This window comes from Sabethes cyaneus, chromosome 3 (assembly GCF_943734655.1).
Source record: "Sabethes cyaneus chromosome 3, idSabCyanKW18_F2, whole genome shotgun sequence".
Classification (NCBI taxonomy): Eukaryota; Metazoa; Arthropoda; class Insecta; order Diptera; family Culicidae; genus Sabethes; species Sabethes cyaneus.
The window spans coordinates 162,948,387-162,973,317 of record NC_071355.1 but is presented as its reverse complement, the minus strand read 5'-3'; the positions used below and the strand labels follow the sequence as shown (position 1 = coordinate 162,973,317).

The 24,931-nt window shown below is 41.1% G+C and overlaps 1 protein-coding gene across 6 annotated transcripts in view; it reads left to right on the top strand.

The window, feature by feature from the left end:
* Window positions 1-24,398, top strand: part of LOC128739213 (frizzled-4) — a 109,825-nt gene extending 85,427 nt beyond the window's left edge. For 5 of the 6 annotated variants that reach the window (XM_053834654.1, XM_053834652.1, XM_053834653.1 and 2 more), the window contains exon 4: window positions 15,830-24,398. In XM_053834654.1, the coding sequence (XP_053690629.1) occupies window positions 15,830-16,470 (641 nt within the window). In that variant the 3' untranslated portion in view covers window positions 16,471-24,398. The remainder of the gene's footprint in view (window positions 1-15,829) is intronic. The other variant, XR_008412187.1, reaches the window with a different exon arrangement.
* Window positions 24,399-24,931: the final 533 nt, after the last annotated feature.

Sequence of the window (24,931 nt, the reverse complement as noted above, 5' to 3'; positions counted from 1 at the left end):
TGCTCCTGAAGTAGTGGTAATGTTCCTCTAATAGTGGAAAATTTGCCTATAATAGTGGAATTTTGTTTACCGGCCTTAGTAACGCTTGCAGGGAGCCTGGTATCAGGTGGATAACAGCGTAGGCTTGTTAAAATACTATGGATTGTTACGAATTTCTTAAGCAATTGCACTTGTCTGCTCAAAAGGAATTTGTAATTTTTGCCAACATCTTAGATTTTACTATATATCTTAGATAAAATTGTTAACAAATATATATTATATTAAACAATAGAAAATTTAAATTATCTCGAAATCCGCCAAAATTATGATATATTTCGAGTACTACCACAACTACTGGAGCAAGATCGCGACATGGTTGACCAAGTTTGATTGCGTCATAGGGTAGATGCTCCAGTAGTTGTGGAAGTACCTATAGTGATGAAAACTCGAATTATTCCGTTATTTTTGCAGATTTTGGTGCAAGTTTGGTGCTTACCGATGATACTGGTACTGGTAGTTCGATACCTATCAAACTTGTACCAAAATCTGCAAGAATAACGGAATAATTCGAGTTTCCACCACTATAGGTACTACCACAACTACTGGCGCATCTACCCTAATGAAGAATAAAAAAGAATCAACATGGGTCAAGAGTTTTACGTGTAGGACAAATTTTCTACTAGGTATTTGAAACAGTTATAGTTCTTACTAACCGGTTAACTTTCCTATGGACAAGGGTTTCGGGAAATATGTTTCCCATCGACGCGACGCGGGTGATGTCCAGCTAATTACATTGAAGAGATATAGCAGCTATAACCTTCATTTGGTGAAGCGTCCGTCTAAAAACTTCGAAGTACACGTATATTTATGTTTAATGTGATGCACATTGGCTTGACGCTTGAGTATTTAATAATATTACTGGATTATTCGTTTTCAAGAACAAGGACTAAAATAACTAATGCATAATGAGGTGTTTTATGTCACAAATGTTTTCTGTATTATATTTAGAAATAAAATATTTTGGTTTCTGCTGCCTTGCTACTAGTGACATATTAATTTAAAAATTTACAAAATATACACATATTTTGAAAGGCGTTAAAGACGAAACAAATTTAATTAATTTTTATTTTCCAATGTTGTCAAGTGATATTTTTAGCAGCACCTTTTGCGAAATCACGACCTGTGTAGGCAACGAATTCGCGCAAACATTCAACGTTGCAGCTGTTTTCCAAACAACAGAGAATGCACACGTAGGTCGGTAGGTGGAGAAACGATTTTAACTCCTTATTCATTTCGTTTTACGATTATTTCACATTCCTTAATGTGCGCAGTGGTATAACTTTTGCATCGTATACTGCCCTGTTTGTATTGACATGTACCCGACATTACCCCGGGAACGCATTTCCAGCGTAGTTGCACAGATTGTGAATACTGGTTGTTGGTGACAAAGGTTGTTCAGTTTTCCACTGCGGCGCGTCGCAGGAGCCATGGCCGACAACGACGGAATGAGAGTATCCAGACTGTGCACAGTCTGCGTAGAGATTTCGCACCAGCTTTTAGTTGTTTCTCGCGATTCAATCTTCAGATGTGTACGAATAAAGGGTGGAACGGTAAAAATTGGGTTCTTCATGAGCATGTAGATTTTTGTATATTTTGATAAAGTATCAGCTTTCCAATAATCAATAAAGTTCATTTTTGCCAATCGACTAGGTTATATCAGATATTAACAATATAGCAAAAATCAACTTTATTGATTGATGGCCAACTAAGAAATCGCTGTGGGCATACACCACCACCCACCGGCTTATTCGGGGTACTGCTGTATACAGTACGAAGTGTCTGCCGGAAGTTGCCGCATGCCAACCCTCCCAATGTCCCCCAGCTGTAACCGATATTTATTCTTTTATAATTCTTTCATCGCCATCCTTTTATAATTCTTTCATCGCCATCCAAAATTTCAAAACCAAACCATTTTATTTGAGAAACCCCACATGTGACACAGTTGTAGGAAAACGACAACAAATTGATATTTTCAAAATAAAATCATCCTCAATTAAAAAAGGAATTGTGGGACTGAATTTGTCTGGAATCTTCAGAGAAGATGTAGGAATTCTCAAGGATTCAAAACTATCAAAAAGTCATAAAAATCGTTTCATGTGAAATGCGGCTTGTTGGGTTTCTCAAACAAACGATTTTTTAGTTTTGATACATACGTACAAAACCCGAATTAATCCACCTAGCGGCGTGACGTAGCCTTTCTACTGCCACAATAATCATTATTTAATTTCTCAGGAACGTCTATGTATAATTAACTTGACTATATTTTTAAATATCCGTTCCGTATTCCTCAAAATCCTTATTTGCCAGTAGAATTACCAACGTATTGCGTAGAATAATTAAATTTTCTTTCCTTGGGTGCGTAAATACTTGTAACACCTTATTTAGTTTTATAATCGGTCGGCCTTAACTTTCGGGCTTCAGAGCCATATACGAAACTTGTTTTGAATTGACAATATGAAATATGTGTTCAAAACAGATTTTTTGATAATTAATTAATACCATGCGTTCAAAAGTTAGCATCTTTGAAAAACAAGAGTTCAGAAAAATTACTATTATACTTCGCTTTTGAAGACAAAGGATATCCACAACAAAATGATTAATCTCAAAATTTTACTATTAGTTTGCTTGGCTTCAATTTTGCGATATATCTGAATTAGAAAAAATAACTGAATAGAGCATTAGATATGAAAAAGAGAAATTGAACTTTTTCTTAGCTGGCGCTCCTTCAGATAATTATTTTTGCATGAAAATCAAAACTTAAGCTTCTTTTGAATGTACTTTCATGAAAAGATAGTCATTAGCTTGATCGCATCGTTTTTACAATGTTAGAGGGTTAGGAAAACAAGATGAGGTCGAAAAATAGTGCAAGCTGCGCCTTAAACATGCTTAAGAATAGGAAATATGATCGATATGATTTCCAGTGCTTGTCATTTTTGATTTATTTGTTGAAACATGATACATGACATGAGACATCTGTCCTTTAAAATGTCATTAACGAAAACAAATCTTACAAAGTTACTACCGTGCAACGTTTACTTCAGGACTATTTTTCATGTAACATTTCTAAGCTCTAGTATCTATTGATTAAAAAGACCTACATGCTTAAATTAACTGCTTTTCTTCGCTGTTTGCTTTTCGTGTACAATTGTGAGTAACAGCAAGTGAACTGAAATCAAAGAAAAGAAAAAGCTTTTCGATTGAATCCCACTATTTAATATTTATTTGCAACAGATACGTAGTTCGCCTACGACGTGCAGGCTTCATGAGTGTCTTATTCCAAAGCGTATACGTATCTGTCGCGAATAAATATTAAATAGTGGAATTTAGTCGGTAAAAGTTTTTTCTTTTCTTTAATTTCAAATTTCGTATTCCACTAAGAGGCTTCAAAAACTTCAGACAATTTCTTGAAGACTTTTCTTGAATTTCAATGCAAATTTAAAAATTGCAAATTGTCATCCCAAGTAACAATTTGAGTTTTATTACACTCTTATGATGACATTCAAGACCAAAATTGGTCATGAAAACCACCATAAGAGTACAATCAAACTCACATTGTTGCTTGGGATCACATACACACATACATACATACATACATATATACATATATACATACATACATACATACATACATACATACATACATACATACATACATACATACATACATACATACATACATACATACATGCATACATACATACATAATACATACATACATACATACATACATACATACATACATACATACATACACACATACATCACACGCATTAAATACAATCAACATTTGTTTTGATTTCACACGTTTTAACGGTTTAATATACGGTGCTTAAGTGTTAAAGTTTAAATAACTTTTGAATGAACCGTCCGATTTTAAATAACTCGGTTTCGTTTGATAGATCTCAGCAGTTATTTTCAAATAATAATAAAATGTGTGATGTTTTTCATTGAATTAATGCTTATATGTTACAAAAATATGTTTTAAATATTATTTTTTCACATTTCTTTATGTAACTTTCGAACTACAAGCCCAATCGTCATGAAATTTGGAAGTTAAGGGTTTGCAAGGCTCCTCTTTCATATGCAATCAATTTTGTTCAAATCGGTTAAGGGACCTATGAGATAATGAAGTCCCATATTTTTCATATTTTTATACATAACTTTTGAACTAAAAGTCCGATCAGTATGAAATTCAATAGCGACCAATGGGACACCTAGACCTTTCATTTGACACTAAGAACATTAAAATCGGTCCAGCCATCTCCGAGAAAAGTGAGTGAGATTAAAAGCGTCACATACACACACACACACATACACACACACACACACACACACACATACATACACACACACAGAAAATGCTCAGTTTTCGAAACTGAGTCGAATGGTATATAACATTCGGCCCGCAGGACCTTCTTTCCATTTCCGGTTTTCCAAGTGATTTCTATACCTTTATACTATATATTTATATAGTAGAAAGGCAAAACGTTTAAATAATGGACAATGAAACATACGTCAATGGGAATTTAGAAAAGCTCTCAAATCAAGAACTTTACACGATTACCGGAAAGTTCTAAGGTTAAAAATAAGTTTATGCAGAAAACATTGTGAAAGTTTCTGTACAAATACTTGGTTTGGCAGACGAACTGAACGGGTAGGAGAAATGTTCGTGACGACTGTACTGTCAATTAAGATGTTAAGTAAAGGAATGTGGAACAAACGCTTGTTGTCTTTATTGAAGAAACTCAGTTTCGCCGTGCTGTTTTGGCCAGATCTCGCGTCGTGTCCAAAATTTTGCTATATTTCTAAGTTTTTAAATTTCAAAAAAAAAAGAAAAAAAAAATATTTCCGATCATTTATATAATCACCATACACTTAATTCTGTTTAAACAGTTTTTGACCATTCCACCCTTTAGCCCTTCAAACAATGTGCCAAGGGAGAGCGAGAAGATAGATTCACAGTCAATAACGTGTGCATGTGATGCGATCGCTTGAAATGAGAAGCAGATTTTCTGCATTCATCGTACCTTGGAGGTACCTATCTGTTGTTATACAGTTTATTTAACAGACGAAATTCGAATTAATTTTAATATATTACATAAAATTGCATTTGCTGTCAGAAGCTGATTCCAGCTTCTTTTACTTGCGCGCAGAAATATGATTCAATTGTTTCGTCGAATATGAAGAACAATGGGGCGAATGTGGACCAATGATTTTCCCTTGAAACAAGGCTGATTTTACTGATATCAAATAATAAACTTGATGACTACGAGTTCTTGCAATCTCAATTTGCTAATTATGACACCATAAGACATCTGCCAAGCAGAACAAATGAAAACTGGAACCATTGTTTTTTAAACATAATTTAGGAAGCATACTTTAATAACTATTTACCTCTTTTCAAAACAGTAAATATTATTTCTGTAATTAGTCTGACAAATTCAAACCGACAGTCCTTTAATCAGGTTTGGTGCCCTCAAATTGCGGGCCTTTTTAATAAGCGAGCGAGCCCAATTTGATAGCAGCTGGCGGGGCCCTGAGGTTGGGCTGAAAGAATAACACTGCTCGGTGAATGAGAAAAGTAGCACTTCTGTGGGGTGTTCCAGTGACTTTTATGCAATGATAATAAGGCTGCGATAATTTGAGAAAAAGCCGATATTTTTTTGTGAAATCGAACAGCCGCAGCAGTTTCATTCTAAAAATTACAGTTTTGATATCGTACATCAACATCAAACAGTTGTAAAAGTGAAGTAACAATAGAGGGTAGGTAATTACGTTGTTATTAAAAAGTGATAACAGTTACAGTCGGTTGAGGTAATGACTGTTGAAGTTGTATTGTTAGTTATTACACACCGTTCATTAGCAACTTGTAACAGAAGTAGCATTGTGAAGATACACACTCGTATAATAAGTATAAACTCATTAAATTCGTTGCTTTTAGGCCACGACAAGAAATAAAAAACTTCCAGTTTTTAATGTTGGTTTCAAAATTGAATATAAAACGTAATTAGTTTTGCAGTTTATAATCATTCCATCTGACCAAGTTAAAACCTATAAGAAATGAAAAGGAAAAAAGAAAGTCAGTTTGTTACGTGACCACGTAAACAATCCGATTTTACTTGGAAATAACTTCGATATTTCCTTTATTCAGTATCATCTTCAGGCACCGTAAACTGGAGGGCACATCAAGCAAATGAATCAGACACGAACAGAAGCTGCGGTTTTCGCGAGGAATGAAAACAGCATGATTTATAAGACTTCGATCCGGTTTCACATGCATGTACCGTTTGCTTCTTGGCAGCAGCGTCTTTGTTTCTCGGACTCAGCGACGACGCGACGGTCCGGGTTCCATGGGCAGAAGAGGAAAAAAAAAACAATGCCGTTGCATAAATAAATGTAAAGACAAAAGATTCTGATTTCGGCCCGATGAAAAAGCGGAAAAAGGGACAAAGACATTGGGACCGCAGCTTCACCGATTAAACACAATGCCCTTCGCCGCGATCATCTCCGATCATGGCGATGCAAATGGGGTCTTCTTTTCAGCATGCCGCTCGTTTTCAGATGCTGATCTGCAGTGTACTAAATGTGCGCAGACCATCGTTTAATTGGAAGCATGTTTTCTCCATTCTTGCAGATCTACAAAGGGAGCAGTAAGTTCTGCTTGGCGGCAGATTGGCAAAGGTCGATCTCGAATTTCCGTTTCACACTTTCTGGCACTGGCAATGAAAGGATCGGGGTCCGGATGCCGGTGCTGGATCCTTCGGTTGACCAACTAGGGCCTATGTGCTATGCTGTAAAGATGCAATGATGTTCTTCACTGTCATAAAAGTGTTGAGCAGTGTCAGCCCCAGTGTTGCACCTACGTTGTTGGTTAACTGCCTTTTGTACGGTGTCTCCTGGTCCTGTGTGCCACAAGCCGACGAAGAGAAAAATCGTGTGAAATTTCACGGGGAAGTGGGCACTGCTACAGAAGAAATCGGATATGTTACGCTCCCTGAATTTTTATTGCGTTAATAAAAATTCGATGGGAACGACGTCCATTAGAGTGACATGTGCGAAATGTGAAATATGATACTTTTTTCGTACATATATGGTAGAGGTGCTCGGCAAAACGTCGACAGTTTTCGAGCTTGGCTGGCGTCAGCCTGGTGACCTCTTAAGCGATTTATTGCTTATGTTATTATAATGAGAAACAAAGAGTGTTAATAACAAAAATAAATATATTTTTCGGGAAACTTTTGGGCAAACCGAATCGAGGATAACTGTGAAGATAGAAATATATATTTAACCAAGTTTAAACAAAGAGTAGAGCAATTGTGTTTAGCTTACAGCTTGCACAGCGACCTCAGCCTTTTAGTAATTTTTCGCTATTTAAATTTGTGTTTGACCGTCAAATTCAACATCCAGTTGCCCAATTTTACCCAATTTTGGCCATTTTGCCAAAGTCTGATTTATGCGGCTTTTGATGGCAAAATGATAAATCAATACTTTATATTCTTAACAAGTCCAACTGTTAAATAGACTTTGCTTCATTTTCTAGTCACTAGTCAAACAAGTCACTGCGACTCGTTATCGATCCTGAGCCGAACGAATTGTCCTCCAGTACTGTCGGTCCTGGGCTTTCGTTCTCGAATCCCTTCGAACACCAGCAGAACGTGCATCGTCCTCGACATATTCATCGGATATCAGGTCTGCCCCAAAAGTTTAGACACTGTTCCTGGTTTTCTGCTGAAAATAGTTTTGAGTCAAAAAAACTTTTGACTACTCTTTTATATGGCATTTTGGCCCCGTGCCCAGCCCATTGCAGCTTGCTACATTGTACTATTTTCACTATATTATATACTTATCCTGGTTTTCATTCATCTTGTTACTCCGGCTGTCACCGATAGTACAACGTTTTGTAGGAAAATACCAGGCGGGTTTCATGAGGGTCCGCGCAAATTCGGACCAGATGTTTACCATCCCACAGATTTTGCAGAAATGTTGGGAGTACAACGTGTTCACGCATCACATCTTTATTGATTTCAAAGCAACATACGATACAGTCGATCGAGACCAGCTATGGCAGATAATGCACGAACACGATTTGCTACAACTGCTACAACTGTGCTGCTGGATTTTATTCGCGCCGTTGGTGTTCTCAATGTCGATATCGGGGATGCTGCGAATGTTAATAATTCCGTGGATTATAATATTTTGTCGTTTTATCATGTGATTTTCGATATTTTTTCCCGTCATGCTCCAATGGTCATCAAACAGCAAAAATCACAGCACAATTACCCCGAATGGTTTTCTCGGTCGCTTATCAATCTAATGAAAGCCAAACGATCGGCTTTAAAACGAATGCATCGAAATAGGTCAGATGAAAACGTGACGCACTATAAGCAGGTTCTACGTATGTTCAAAGCTGCCCACCGAGAAGAATATGAAGTTTACCTAAGTGAAATACAAAGATCTATAAAAGGTAACCCGAAATGTTTCTGGAAGTTCGTAAATAGCAGAAGGAAGAACTCCAGTATTCCAGATCACGTTAAGTATAAGAACGTTACTGCTACCGGTGCTCAGTCATCAACGCACCTATTTGCGGAACATTTTAAAACCGTATTTGACGAACATACCTCCGCCAACAATATACCATTTCAATACAGCGATGCAGAAGCATACCAAGTATCTCAAAACAGCATCGGAAATGCTATTCGCAGACTCGACAAAAATCTGTCACCTGGTCCCGATACACTATCGAATAAGCTTTTGAAAGAGTTTCAGAATGAACTAATAGAACCTCTCGCGAGTCTATTTAATGCGTCTCTAGCCTCCGGTTACTTCCCCTCGATTTGGAAGGTATCTCGTATTAGTCCAATTCATAAAAAAGGATCTCGCTCAGATGTGGAGAACTATCGAGCAATAACTATCCAGTCGGTTATACCGAAGCTCTTTGAACAAACAGTTTACGATCATCTATACGAAACGGTTGCTGATCGTATCTCTTCTGCTCAACACGGGTTTTTGAAGAAAAAATCTGTAACCACGAACCTTTGTGAATTTACGTCTCTGGTAAACGATTATATCTCAAGGGGGTTTCAAGTAGACTGTGTATACACTGATATGAGTAAAGCCTTTGATTCTGTTAAGACGGATAGTATTATGCAATCGGTTACAGACTTCGGCATCGATGGACCGATTTACAACTGGCTAAGAACTTACCTTTCGCGCAGAGTTCAGTATGTGAAAATTAAGGAAAACGTCTCTGCTTCATTTGTTGTTAATTCGGGAGTACCGCAGGGTAGTCATCTAGGACCATTGCTTTTTGTACTAGTGATGAACAGGCTTCCGGATATGTTGTCCAATGCTACAATCTTAATATACGCAGATGATGTAAATATCTTTTTACCTATCAAGACTGGCAGTGATTGTCTTAAGCTACAACTTGACGTGGATAACATTGGAATATTCTGTTCGAATAGCGGCTTGAACATCAACCCAGATAAATGCTCTGTTATGACTTTTTCCCGAAAACTACGTCCAATCGAATTTCAATACTCCTACAACGGAATCGTTTTGCCACGCAAGGAAACCATTCGTGACCTAGGAATCATATTTGATCGTTCACTTTCGTTTACAAGTCACATAGACAACGTTATTAAAGACTGCTTAAAGCTATTTGCTCTTGTGAGACGATACGGTCGTGACCTTAAGGATCCATATGCAATACTAGCAATATATGTAGGCCTTGTGCGAAGTAAATTAGACTTCGCAAGTGTAGTTTGGCGTCCGCAATATGTAACCTATATACAACGGATAGAGACAGTCCAAAAAAAGTTTGTTCGTTTTGCATTGCGGTACTTGAGGTGCAATGGAGCTGAACTACCGCCGTATCACGACCTATGCTCTTTAGTCAACATTGACACAATCCACTGCAGATATAAGATTGCCGACATAGTGTTCTTCACAAACATCCTATCTGGACGAGCCGACAGTCAAATGCTTGCTTCAAGGTTGCATTTCAATCACAGCCAAGTTGCACTTCGGAACACCCGGGTGTTTAATCCACCTCATCGAAACAGGAATTACTCCCAACATGAGCCAACGTGCCGTTTCATGAAAGCTTTCAACGATCTACAGCATATAGTTAATGTTACCATGGCACCAGCGAATATTAAAAATAGGCTTAGTTTGTATTTTAGGGGACAGTTGCATCCCATTTGAGTGTTTTTAATAGTTAATGTTCATAGTTACTAAGTACTTTTTTATTGGAAAACGGGCTTGAAGCCTAAACCTTAATTGAGCAAATATACAAATATACAACTGATCAGAGCTTTGGATCGAGTGATGTGTTTCGTGGACGGTACGCGCCCTGAATCACGGAGACGCATGAATCACGAGCTGCATGCCCTGTTTGGAGAGATTGCCATTTTCAGGTGGTGAAAGTCAGTAGGCTACAGTGCGACGAAAACAGTTCTCTTTAACAACTGCACCAGTATCAGGAACAGGAAGGCTCAAAGTGCAAGATGGGTCGACTAGGTAGAAAGTGATTTGCTACTTCTGAGACCGGAAAATTCGCGATAAGTGGCCCCAGATGCAGTTGAATGGAGACGACTGCTTGAAACAGCATGACCCAGGGTGGTTACTAGGCTAGGCTCGTGAAAAAGAAAATATCTACGCAGCGGGAACATGTACACTGAACTTTTTTCCGGTTTTAAAATTCCAATGGGAAAAATTTCTGGAGGGGGCCTACGAAATTCTTGAGGGGGCCTGATACCCCAGGCACCCCCTCTAGCTACGCCAATGGATACTGGGTTCGCCCAAGAGCTGCGCCTACTCGTGTTTCATCCTTATCCATACACAGTTCTCTCATACCTCACCAAAGAAAGAAGAAATGCTGGAGAAAATTACCTAATTGACCGATCCTTTTCAAACTTTCAGAAAATAAAATTTAACCCACTAGTAAGCTTTTGGAATATTGATTTCATTCAACTTCAATACCATAACCGTATGCTCGCACCTTACGTTTAACTCCATTCGTAAGGTTTTGTACAACATCTGGCTGCAGCTTCTTTTGTATGGAAACCCACTTTTTCTTCATGTCTTCCTCACATTCGACCTCCTTGGGATGTTGTTGTAGTTCATAATAGCCCAGTATTTTTCGATGGGCCTTAGTTCCGGTGCATATGGGGGGGTTCATGTCCTTGGCTTCGAAAGTAACCCCGTTGGCTTCGTACCACTCCAGGACATCCTTTGAGTAGTGGCATGAAGCTAGATCCGGCAAGAAGATCGTAGGGCCCTCGTGTTGCTTCAACAGAGGAAACAGACGCTTTTGTAGACACTCTTTGAGGTAGATCTGCCCGTTTCCAGTCCCGGTAGTCACGAACGGCGCACTCCGTTTGCCACATGCGCAGATCGCTTACCAAATCATGTATTTCTTGGCAAACTTTGAGAGTTTCTGCTTCCTTATTCAACATCAAACTTTTGCTGGGCGGTAAAGAACAATAGCCCCGGGAGCTGCCGGGAATTTGCCTTGACGTAAATGACGGATCACCAGCATCTGGGTGTACAGTTTCCGGGCCCGTGATTTTCCCACCGTATTTTGCCGTTTATCACGATTTGAAGCCTTCTGCGCTTTTGTACGTATGCAGTCCCTCCCTGCAGTTTCTTATATCTCTAAAGGAAAGTCTTAGACAGATTCAACGTTTTGGCCACATCCCTGACCGAAGCATTGGGATTCTCTTTAAACGCTTAAACGACACACTTGTGATTCTGCTCACTAATATAATACGCTTTCTGACCGCATTTCTCCTTCCGTTCGATGCTCAGAGTTTCATAGTAACGTTTAACCACACGACGCACAGTTGAGTGCACGATTCCGAGTTGTTTTCCGATGTCCCGATAAGATAGTTGAGGATTTTTCAGGTGCTTGCGCAAAAATAATTTGCGATGTTCCTTTACGGGTGACGCCATTTTTCTCAATTTTCGAAAAACTGACAGCGATAAAAATACAGTGTAAACCATACACTCTAAACTACTTCTACCCAAATTTTCAAGAGAAAATACTCAATGAGTAATTCTACAGCGTTTCTTCCGTGGTGTAATTTGATGTGGGACACCCTTTATTCACCACTCATTCAACCTTCTCTGCTTCACATTTCAGTTTGGTATACTGCTCAGCAACCACCCGCACCGTCCTTCCGACTATGTCCACGTCGTTAGCGAAACAGATAAATTGGTTGGATTTATTAAAGATTGTTCCTCGTATGTCCAATCCCGCACGTTTCATAACATCTTTTAGCGAGATGTTGAACAGGAGGCAGGAAATATCATCGCCTTGTCAAAGTCCTCTGCGTGTTTCATACGGGCTTGATAACGCACCCGATATCCTCAGACAGCACTGTACACCGTCCATCGTAACCTTAATCAGACTTGTCAGCTTCCCGGGAAAGCCGTATTCGTCCATAATTTTCCATAGCTCTTCACAGTCGATAGTGTCATAGACGGCCTTGTAATCTATGAATAGGTGGTGCGTAGGGACTAGGGTATTCGTGACACTTTTGGAGGACCTGCCGTAGCACAAAGATTTGGCCCGTCCACATAACCGGCTTGATAACTTTCCATGAATGTACTTGCTAGGCGGCGTTGAGAATAGAGGTTTTCCGTCAGATCATACCCCTCCTTTTCTTATTTTTTCTCGAAAGTACTCCCAATACGAGTGACAATGGTGCAAAAAAATTTTTTTTTCGTTGACTCTAGAATTTACTACGATTTTTTAAACAATGCGAATTTCTTTTCACCAAATCACGAATGTTGAGTTTTAAAAAATTCGTTTCGGCTGCACTGTTTATCAAAATTTTCAGATTTTCTGGCAGCATTCCACAACAGATTTTGACATATGTGTATCAGCGGTTGAGTGAAAAGGACAAAACGAATGAAAAGCTAATGATTACTTTTTTTTTCGTTTCGTGTGTTGCTTGTCACAAGAGTAAAGAGTGGCACAAATGGTTTCGAAGTGGTGAAAATAGAGGATACTGGTACAAAAAGGCATGTAATACATCCTAGAAGTGACGGGTTGAAATATACGCATTTTATTTTTTCATTTCTACAGTAGTTAGAGGCTTTATTAAAGAAAGTTTTATATGTGTATCATTTCTAGGAGTGAAAACTGAACATTTAGTGAAAAAAAAATTTTTGACGGAAAACCTCTATTGTGATCGCTCGGTAGTTCCTAAATTCCAACTTGTTTCTCTTCTTGTAAAAGGTGTCCCATATCAAATTGCATCACGGAAAAAACGCTGTAGACATTACCCGTTACGTATTTTCTCTTAAAAAATTGAGTAAAGGTAGTTTAGAGTATTTACACTATACTTTTATTGCTGTCAGTTTTTCGTAAATTGGAAAAAATGGCGTCACCCGAACAGCAACCTTGCGAATTAATTTTGCGTAAGCACCTGGAAAATGCTCCACTCTCTCAGGGAGAAATCGAAAAATAGCTCGGAATCGTGCAGTCAACGGTGAGTCGTGTGATTAAACGTTACTACGAAACTCGAAGCATCGAATGGAAGGAGAAAGAGAAATGCGGTCAGAACGGATGTTCTCTTAATGATCTGGATCACATGCGTGTCGTGAAAGCGTTTAAGCGGAATCCCAATGCTTCAGGGGTCAGGGGTGTGGTCAAAAAGTTGAATATGTCCAAGTGGTTCATTTAGAGAGCCAAGGACCGGAGGGACTGCATACGTACAAAGTGCAGAAGGTTCCAAATCGTGACGAACGGCAAAATACGATGGGAAAGTCACGGGCCCGGAGACTGTTCACCCAGATGTTCACGAAGCCTCATCGTCTCATCATGGATGATGAGACTTACGTCAAGGCGGACTTCCGGCAGCACCCGGGGCTACTGTTCTTGAGCACCCAGCACATGTTTGATGTAAGGGAGCAGAAACTTTCACAGTTTGCCAAGAAATACATGATTTGGTAAGCGATCTGCTCATGTGGCAAAAGGAGTGCGCCGATCGTGACTACCGGAATTTTAGAGTATCAACAGAAGGGTCTGCTTCCTCTGTTGAAGCCACACGAGGGCCTTACGGATCTTCTGGCCGGATCTTGCTTCATGCTTCATTCAAAGAATGTCCTGGAGTGGTTTCGACATTCACGAGAATTCTCATCGAACCAGTTGTTACGGCAACTCCTTTCAGCAAACCCAATGGCACCTTCCAGAGTGCTGTTGGTGGCTACTTTAACGCTATCACAGCAGTTCTTGAGAGAGACTTTGTTAGTTCTCCCTCACCCGGCCGCGCTGCCTGAAGGATTTGCACGTACTCAGTAGCGACTTCAGATTGTACCGCGACGGGCGACAGTACCGAATATTGGTAACAACGGAACGTTTTTGGCGCACTAACCATCAAAAGGTAGTGGTCAGAATGTTTGCTAGGTTCCCGGGTTCTAGGGTTGACGATATCCGAGAAGTACCTTCCATCAATTAAAACGTGGTCGATTTGCGAGTCTGTCTGTTGTCGTGATTTCCAGGCTATGTCGGTTGCAGGTACTTCGTATGGTCATGTTTTTGGAAGCGACGAAGTTAATGGGTCGATGGCTGTATTCGTTCGTCAGCGGATGTGCGCTGAACTTTCCACTAACCGGTCTGAATTCCTCCTCCTGGCTACTACATTAGTATAATTTTATACTTAATACAACACGTAGTTCATGCGTCTGCGCCACACTCCATTTTACCACCAAGTATTGATCGCAGAATTTTACGCTCGAAAACCCAAAGTACTTGTCGATCCGCTTCCGTTAGTGTCCATGATTTATGTCCGTTACCGGTTACCGAGAGGATTAATGTCACGAGTTTCGTGCGGATTTGCAAACTACAGGAGTTCAGCTGACTACGTAATCTGAAAGCCCGATTCGCGGCTGCAATTCGTCGATTTTCTTCGCGGCTTAAATCGTTGTCGCATTTCATGAGTGTGTCAAGGTATATGGATTCCTCCACTGTTTCATCTCGTTTCCCATCCAGCTCCACCTCGGCACCAACACCATTTGCACTCCCACGATGCCTGCCAGTAACCATGTGCTTCGAATAGCAAGTTGGAAAGTGCATCACCTTGCTTCAGTTCATCCAACTCACGAAAGCGGCTGAGCTTCCGCTATTCTGACGAATGACTTTGTCCCATTCAGCGAGGTACGAATCTGCTTAACTAGTTTCGACGTAAAACCAAGTTCTAGAATTATCTGCCTCAGTTCGTTTCGTTTGACTGAATTGTACGCTGCTTTAAAGTCCACAAAGAGATAATGAGTTTGCCACTTGTATTCCCGGAACTTGTCTAGTAACTGACGTAGGGTAAACATCTGATCCGTCGTAGAACGGCCCTCACGAAACGGCTTTGTACTCGCCGTCGAAGGACTCCGCTAACGGCCTTAGTCCACAGAATACGGGATACGGAAGAGCACTTTATAGACAGAATTGAGCAGTGTAATGCCTTGATAGTATCAATAGGGGTTGTAGCGTCGATATCGGCGGCGGCCCGAGCACGAATAACTGATCTACCGAATTCCTAGGATCACTGTCAGATTTAAATACGAACAAGCGGTAGCGAGTAACGACAGCATAAGCCCGACGGTCGAGCCGGCCAATGTTTTTTCGCACTCCATCATTATCAGTGTTTCATTCGTATTTCGTAGATTTACGATGGAATCATTGATTGGACTTTCAGTCATTATTGTGTGTTATGTTTCCATTGCAACTTGAATGTCAAATCATGAAGTTTCAAAATCAATAATCAGTGTTACTCTCTTCCAATTCCAGGTTCCTGCTTCATCGGAAACCAGTCCGACAAGGCGCTGATCGGATTCGTCGTGGTACCGTTGCTTACCTACTGGGTCATCGGCTCCGGTTACCTCTTCACTGCCTATCTGCGGAAGCGCTCGTCTTCGGCCCTTTTGGTAAACAATCTGCCGGTTCACATCACCGGTATGGGAAAGTTCCTGTTCATTTATTCAGTGCCCAGTTTTCTGCTGCTGGTGATAATGTTCTACGAGTTCGCGTACCGGGAGAACTGGCTGAATCTACCGCATCCATCGTTGGAACCAGTGTCCTCGGTGAAAGCCCCTATCTGGCCGTTTATTCTGCGAGCAGTAATAGAGCTGCTGGTCGGAGTGCTCGCGTCTGCGTGGGCAGTCGGCCCAAGGATAGCCGGCCTGTGCCGGAGCAAGATCAACAACCAGGTCTACAAGCAACCACAGCCTAAGTTTGCCACATCGCCGTACTCGACTGCTTCCTATCAGACGGTTTGCCCCCAGAATTCTCTGGTGTCAGTGTCATTGGGAAAAATGCCACCCCGGCACGCAAGGAAGTATCCTTCTCATTCGCACATTAATCGGAAACCGCGCGCCTACAAGGCGTCCTCGCAATCGATGAGCCTGACCGGTAACGAGACTGTGCTGTGATAGGATGCTCCATCCGAAGGAAAAAAACAGGGAACCGATCGAAACGGAACGATCAACTATCGACGTTCAAGTTACGTTGGTGAAAAATGTGATATTAATTTTAGTATGAAGTTTAAATTATTTAATTCGAATTTTTTACTTGTACTTTTAAAATGTAAATAGCCCGTACAGTGTACTTAAACGGCGGATTTTTTTATTTTCGAGGTACATATATAGCAATGATTTGATTTTATGCTGCGAAAAACTTTTCTTATACACCATACTGGACGGCATTGAACCAGAGACCGAAGGCTGTACGCGGTAATGAGCAACAAGTACGTTCTACATACATGTACACGGTGTGGGACCGGCCGGTGCGGTGCTGATGAAGTGAGGATCGCTTGTAGTTCGATCGGTATACACGGTTGCACGATAAAATTTATGGGAATAAGTGCGAATGTACCATGTGGGCACAAGTTGCGCACTGCACACATGCGGGTCGTAAAATGGTTATGGCGTTGTTGTTAAACGACTTGAGCGCGGAATCACCAGAAATAGCTATACAAGAGGCAAACATACCGAGACGCATGATGCATTTTGGGAGCCGCGATGTAACCGTGACATGGTGAGGGATCGTTCATCTGACCAGCTAATCATATATTAGACATTTTTTATTTTGAAAAATTATGCGATTCTGAGAAAACTTTACATCAGACCCCCTGTTGGTACACTGCGCGGTGGTGTAACTGGAAATACGCTCGATTGGCAGTCGACAGTTTTGCGTTCAAGCTCAGACGATTCCAGTTCATTCAATTTTTCATTTTTTTAAAGATAGCACTTCCTCAATAAGAAGTTTCGTAAAATGCTCAAATTTGAGTTGTGATAAAATATTCCAAATTTTCCCAATCCTTTGATCTGACCATGGTAGCACCAACTGACGATACCTTCGTTTGTCCAATCATCATACTTATGTATGTATGAGCGAACTGCAGTCGGGAAACCGGGTAACTAAGTGGGCTTTTTAAGGTATAAGAACTCCTGGCTGCCTAAACGATAGCACGGCACAGCATCGACGACGATCGCTGATTACGACGACGCTCGGAATGGTGTGCAAGGAAAGATGAGAAAGCTTGTAAAGCGAGATAAAAAATGACTGAGATACATATAGAGAAGGACGGGCGAGGCGGCGGTGTCGTCACCGTCGTCGTTTGCATTAACTTGTGTGGTTGCAGGCATTCCGGAAACCTGCTCCAGTGCATCGGGAGCATTGCGGTGACCAAAAGTTCCGCAAAGTTATGTAAATAAATTGTTTTTCGATTTTCTCGATTGAAATTTTCAGTAAATCTGAAGTTTAAAAAACTTGCACGTTTGCATATTTTAGAAATTTATTCTTCCAGATGACTCCGACTTTTTTTGGTCACCCTAGCAAATGCATATTATAACAAGTTAGTCGTCCACTGCCTCGGTCCTGTGTGCGGCTGACAGGCAGTATTGGATGATGGTGTTGAAAACCACCGTGCTGATACGCATTTCTCGAATATAATCGATTTTTGATTGGATTTTTGCTCCTCTTTTGCACCTCAGAACGGGTTCCGTTGACTCGAAAGGTGCCAACAAGTCGATAGCGGAAGGCATGGGAAGGTGAAAAATCGTGCGCGAAAGTATAGCCATAATTTATGATTAAAATTTAATGATAATGTTCGTAAATAAATAAATAAAAAAAATATCTGCGCCGGAGATTCATGTAGGTTTCTGCTGCAGAATAGTTCAGCTCAACAACAATCGAGAAACTGCTATGCATAGCGATACAGTTGCATATGCAGCAGAGCTGCAGCTCCCCAGTCAACCAACAGGGGACCATAAAAAAGCAAAATGACCTGCGCTGGGTAATCTATTGCAGAATCCCAATCGTGTGTGGAGTTCTGAGTGCAACGTTGAAAACGAGCGCTGCCCGAGGGAAGTGGTTTTAACGCGCTACCTACTGCTGCGAATGTTGTTTAAGACAGACGAAATGCTCTGTATGGAAGGTTGTTAGCATAGGCTTGTCAGGGTTAATTTGGTGAGTTGATAATAATTTATGTGCTGTAAAAATGTTATTACGCGGTAATTTTTTTTGTGCCGCAGAAATTGTCCCATTTGTTTTGATGATGTCCCACTGTAATATGTAGTTTAATTCTGGAGTGCAGAAGAGACTTGGACATCCATTTTATAAAGTTATGGTTCTTTAATCATAATATCCAAAAGCAAACAGTGGTTTTATATTTTTTTAGAATTATATTTAAAAGCTGAGTAAATTTAGTAACGGAACGCAATTGTTTTGCGTTTATTTCGAATTCTAAATTCCGAATTTAGGAATTCAATAATTTATTTCACACAAATGAAAGATTTTATTTATATTTTATTGGAAAATTTTGAGTGGTATTTTTGGTAACCCTTCGCCTTCAGTTTCTTATTCGTCCATCTAACTCGTTACATTGCAGTTGGTCTCCAAATCCGCTCGCCAGATCTAACTCCACCTGGTCTGGCCACCTCGTTTGCTGTTCTCCTCTTCACCTTGTTCCTTCCGAATTCGATGCGAAAACTATTTTTGCACGATAGTTGTCCGGCATTCTAGCAACATGTTCTGCCCAATCGTATCCATCCCACTTTAGCCATTTTCTGAATACTGAGTACGTGGTTGGTTCGCAAGCGGTAGGTCTTAGCACTCGCTGTTCGATAACTCCGAATGCTAGCAGGTCTTCTTCTAACAGTGTGTACCTTTCATGCCCATAGTGGACACCGGGTCTAATTAGCGTATTGTTTAGTGTGCACTTTGTACGGGGGCTCAGATTGTGCGACCGCAAGGGTTTACGGAATCCATAGTAGGCCCGACCTCCGCTGATAATACGTCTTTTAATCTCACGGCTGGTATTGTTCTCCTTTGTTGCCAGTGAACCAACGTATACGAACTCATCCCCGTCGATTACCACAGTACTGCTTAAGCGGACCCTGTCGCGCTCGGTTGCGGTCCCGCTCATCAACATATTCTTCGTTTTAGAATTTAACCTCAACGCAATCTTCTCTGCTCCGCATTTTAATCTGGGGTACTGAACTTCCACTGCCTCAAATGTTCTGCCGACTGCATCCACGTCATCGGCAAAGCAGATAAATTGACTGGATTTATTAAAAATCGTAGCCCGCATTTCGATTGCCACTCGTCTTAGAACACCTTCAAGCGCAATGGAAGGACCATTTCCTCATCGAAGTCCCCTGCGAGTTTCGAATGGGTCCGACAATCCACCCGAAATTCTCAGACAGCACTGGATCCTATCCATCGTAGTCATGATAAGTCTAGTAATCTTCCTCGGAAAGCCGTTTTCGTCCAGAATTTTCCGTAGCTCTTGTCGGTTTACATTGTCATATGCGACTTCGAAATCGTTTAACAGGGACTCGGATGATAGGGTGCGTGGGAACTCGGAGGACTGGTCCGTTGTAGACCGATTATCCATGAAACCGGCCTGATAACTTCCCCCGAATCTATTGGCTATTGATGACAGTCGATGGAAGATGAGTTGGGAAAGCACTTTGTAGGCAGCATTCAGGATAGTGATCGCTCGGTAGTTCTCAAAATCCAGCTTGTTGCCTTTCTTGAAGATAGGGCAAAAACCCTGTCTATCCACTCCTCTCCGGTATGCGTTCCGTATCCCAAATCTTGGCAATCAATTGATGCAAACAGCCCATTTTTATGAGTTCCGCTCCAATACCGTTCTTTCCTACTGCTGTGTTGTTCTTCAGCCTTAACTTCGCTAATCGATGCTTGAATGAATTCGCTGCTCTTCTTGCACTTGCACTTCTTCTCTTTCTGGTGGTGCTTTTTTCCTGGAAAAGTTAGATTTGCTGCCTCCACTTCTGTTTGTATCGCTCCACATTCTGACGGTACGTAGCATTAGCGTTCGCGCTGCGTTATTCTTATCCAATATCTGCTGACCTTCCTCATCAAGCCATTCGTTACGTCGATTCGGTACTACACGACCTTCTCCACTCCGCTGGTAATAGCTGTTTCAACGGTTCTCCAACAATCCTCAAGAGGGGCTTCATTCAGCTTTCCCTCTTCTGGCAGTTTATTGCGATAACGCGGAGCTTTTGACGACATCCGAATGTTCCAGACGCATTAGATTACGCCGTGGCGGGCGCCGGTATTGTATGTTACCCACAATAGATAGTTTTTGACGTATCTTAGCCGGGACTAGGTAGTGGTCCGAATCAATATTAATGCCCTGATAGGTTCTAACGTCGATAATGTCTGAAAAATGACGACCACCTATCAGAATGTGGTCGATTTGTGATGCCGTCTGGTTGGGTGATCTCCATCGGTATACCGGTGGTAGAGGTTATGTTGGAAAAAGGTGCTATGCATGGTCATGTTCTTGGAGGCGGCGCGTAAAATTCGTCTTTGTCATCATCGATACTTCCAAGGTGAGGTGAGGATGTGTACGTTAATTATGCTTATATAAAGAATCGTCCCTTAATTCCTAATCTGCATTCCGAGATTGATCGGCCACCACCCGATCACCCATTTCTGCATCTTGCCCATCACGATAATAGCTGTGTCCAAGTCACTACCACAGCTCCGCTAGATGGTATGACCATCTCTATACGTACGTAACATCGTTTCTTTCAAGCATACCTCCTGCAGCACTACGGTGTAGAACTTGTGACTCTTCACTTCTTCAGCAAGCACATTTAGAGACCGACAGTTCTATATTCCAAATTTCCTATCGTTAGTCCGTTTTTGTCGCCTAGGTCTTTGCCGATCCGAATTGCTGTTTATATCTTTCGTTTCTTGTTATTTTAGTGGTGCTGCCTTGCAAGGCTCGCGACCAGCCCATCTATATCGCCGGAGGATCAACGTAGCTCGAAAAAAACCTTCTTCCCTGTCAGCATACGACCTTGGTTTCCACCGGGGTTGGTTACCCGATCTTCACCAAGGTTGCTCGTAGCCCGGCTGGTACCACGAGGATGTAGGGATAAGAGCTGCAGGATAGGAGGCTATGAAACACTGTAGGGTCTATTTCATGTGCAAAACGGAAGGCACTAATCTGTTGATTTCTTTCAGATATAAATTGGTGTTCGTTTTATTCATGTTCGTCCATAAAGTACAGACCAAAGATCGTCCGAAGCAAAACATTCTAAGCCGTCAATGTTTACTATAGTCGCCTCGAAGCCACGCGTTCCATGTCGGTGCACCCGTTTGAATATCAGTGACTTTCGGAGTAAAAAGTAGACTCAGCTTCGGAAATGAATGCGACTCAAGATCTCTGTACTGGTATTTTTGTCGGCGGTCACCAGTAAACCCAAACAATTCGGTCGAACGCTTTAAGCTCGTCGCCGCGCAGATGACCCGTTATGGGAAGTGACTCATCTAACTTCCGTAACATCTTTCGTTTAAAAAGAGCAACGGTGTCGGTGCATTTTCCGTAAGCATCGTTACCGATCTGATCAGCGTTTTGTACACCGTCAGCTTCGTGCGACTAAGTATGCTTGTTGACCGAAACGTCTTGCGGAGGGCAAAGTAAGCCCAATTTCCCATCTAAAAATGACGTTAAATCTCCTTAACCTAGATCAGGATGTTTCTTTCACTTTGAACGCGTTGCTTTGGCATTGTAGACTGTCCACCCGCTTCGTCGAAGTCATTGTTTGACAATTGCCCAAATTTTTTGAATTGGTCCAAAATCCGGATAATTTGGAGGGTTAAACAAACTTGTATTTATACTTACCTGGCACATCCCCACACCCAGTTGCAATGTAAAATTTTTGACCGAGAAGTTGCTTGAAACCCGCTGTCTCGTAGGTTTCGTCGTCCATCATAATGCATCCGCTGAATTCCGTCAAAACTTGTTCGTACAAACTCTTAGCACGCTTCTTGGCTATCAAATTCTGCTGCTTCAAGTGCCGATTCAGATGATTACTGGCACTGTAAGACCTATACCCTTGTTGAGCGATAATATTCCGCGTGGTTACCTTACCTTCCAGTTATGTCCCGGATGGAGATGCCAGGATTGGACCTAACCCACCTGAATATCTTTTTCTTCAGCTCCCGGTCCCTAGTTGCGGTTTTCTTGAAAATTTTTTGTCGCCTTTCCACGCCTAGGTTCTTCTTGTAACCTTCCAGAACATTACACGGTGTTGATTTTGGCATTTTTAGTACTTTAGCCAACTTTGAACCAAACCATCTCTGTATTTTCCAAGTATGTGTGCAAGATTTTTTTTACGTCGTTCAAGTCCCATTCTGTACTGTCCCGCAATGTGGTGGATTATTTTGACGAAACTTGCAACACTTGTTGTTCCTAAACATGTAAACAAAGTTCTGTCAAATGGTTCCAGTTCCTACCACAAGAGGCGTGCCCGTGGCGCACGAGGGGGTCCAGATTTACTTTTAGCCAAACTTTATTAGCGGATTTTAAAGCAACGATTTTTGTTAGAATTCGCTTAGCTGAGAATTTCAGCGTTGGAAATTCTCACATGACGTAGTTGACGTCTTGTACCATGCAGTTACATACCAATACTTCCAGTTTCACAGAGATAACTATTAATTTGGATGAGAACTCAACAATTTCTCGAACCTAACCGATGTAGCTCACCAAAACCCAGAAACAACATCCAGAACAGTAGCAGCGGGTTATCTTCGCCGCACATCGGCACTCTGAATCGGCATTTCGATAGGCAATCGCGATTCACACGATTGGCTGACGTACATAAAATCGCTTAACTCGTCGGTCGTCCTGGTTCTTCAATAGGCACACCAGCTGAACGTTATAATTTGGCCCTGCTGCTGGTGCTGGTGCTGGTGCTGCTGCTTGCTGTTGCCACATAACAGACGAAGCAAAATGGGCGTTGAAATGTAAACGATCTCTCACCCAATCGAATCGAAGGAATAACAATAATTGGATCCGGTGTGCCGCGAGGGCTCCGAGGTCATAAAAGTTGTACCCAAACCGCGCTGGTCCGGTACCCACCGTTGTTGCTGGCCGTGATAAACGATTTTGCCGAAGTAAAAAAACTTCACTGCACCCGTAGGGCGTAAATAACCAGTGCACTTTTTGTGCACATCAATTTGCTCATGTATAGTATTTTGTTTGTTTTAGAACGAAATTTTATGCGTGCAATATATCTGCCTTTTCCCGTAAAGGTTCCATCTTGAGTGTAGGTACCGACCCCTTGAGGTGCCTGTTGATGTGCTATGTCCTCATTATTCTCAGTTTTAACTTATAGCCGCGCTTGTTTCAGAGTATCCAAGTAAGAAGAAAGGTTATCTGCCTTGCTGGACGTAGTTTGCAAGTTGGAAACCTGTAATTTAGCACTAGTTAAGTTTTTGAAACAGCACTGCAGTACCACCCGATGGTGGTATGAGCCGGCCTGGCGATAGGCTGGTCTCAGTATGGTAGATAATTATCGTGTCGTTAGTGATTAAGTGTTATGAAAATATGGATCGGTTTTTATGAGTCTGTCGAATTTCGGTTGTTTACTTAGGCACTAGTATGATTACATACAATGGAAAAAGAGCCTTGTTCCTAATTATCGACCTGTTCCGTCTCTTTTAGTTTGGTAAATTTGTACACTTGTTCCGTTCAGGAACATCACATTTGAATGCCTGTATATCGTTTAGCGTAATATAATTTATCGTGAGTTTTTCTTAATGAAATGAGCATTGTATATACAATACTTATTAGCATACGGTAAGGCAGTGTTATGTACTATACAGCTCCAGTATCGCAAACCGCAAGTATTAACAAATATTGTATTGCTAGTTATAGTGCAAACTTTTTTCTCCATTTGTGCCATTTACATGATTATTATTATTAAAGTATGTCTGCCTAATACAGCTAAGAATTTACGATTAAAACATATAATTTCTATGGTAAGAAAAGCTTGAACCGTAGGTATGTATGTTTGTTGATACTATTTTAACATAAAGCAATAAATCTTCTGTCTAATCATTGACTTAAGTTTTGATCCGAATTTTAATATCACACATCTTTGTGCATTGTATGATGCAATTATTATATTAGTAATGCTGGCAGCGCCGTAGCGTGCACTTGGTCAGACTGGTCCCCGCCAAGGTCGCTAGCTGTAGGAGGCGCCAAAAACGGCCTGAACCTCAGTAAGACACTCTCGAGTGTAGTGAAGTACTGGCTATGGGGAGGTGTACAAATTATGTATGACAGTCTAATTGTTAAAAATAATAAACTTCGATAGAAGACTGATTTAAGAAACGATCGAGCCTTCGTCAGGGCCGCTTTGGAACTAGGTTTAGAATTTGGTTCAAAATTCAATTCGAAATCTGGTTGCTGGCTTTAAATCTGATTATAAATGTGTCCCTAAATCTGCTCCAGGTCCAAGATCTGATCAAAAATGTGGCCCGGAATTTAATCCTGGCCTAAAATCTGTTCTTGGTCCAGAATGTGGTTCAAAATCTCCCCCAAAACATTATTCAAAACCTGGC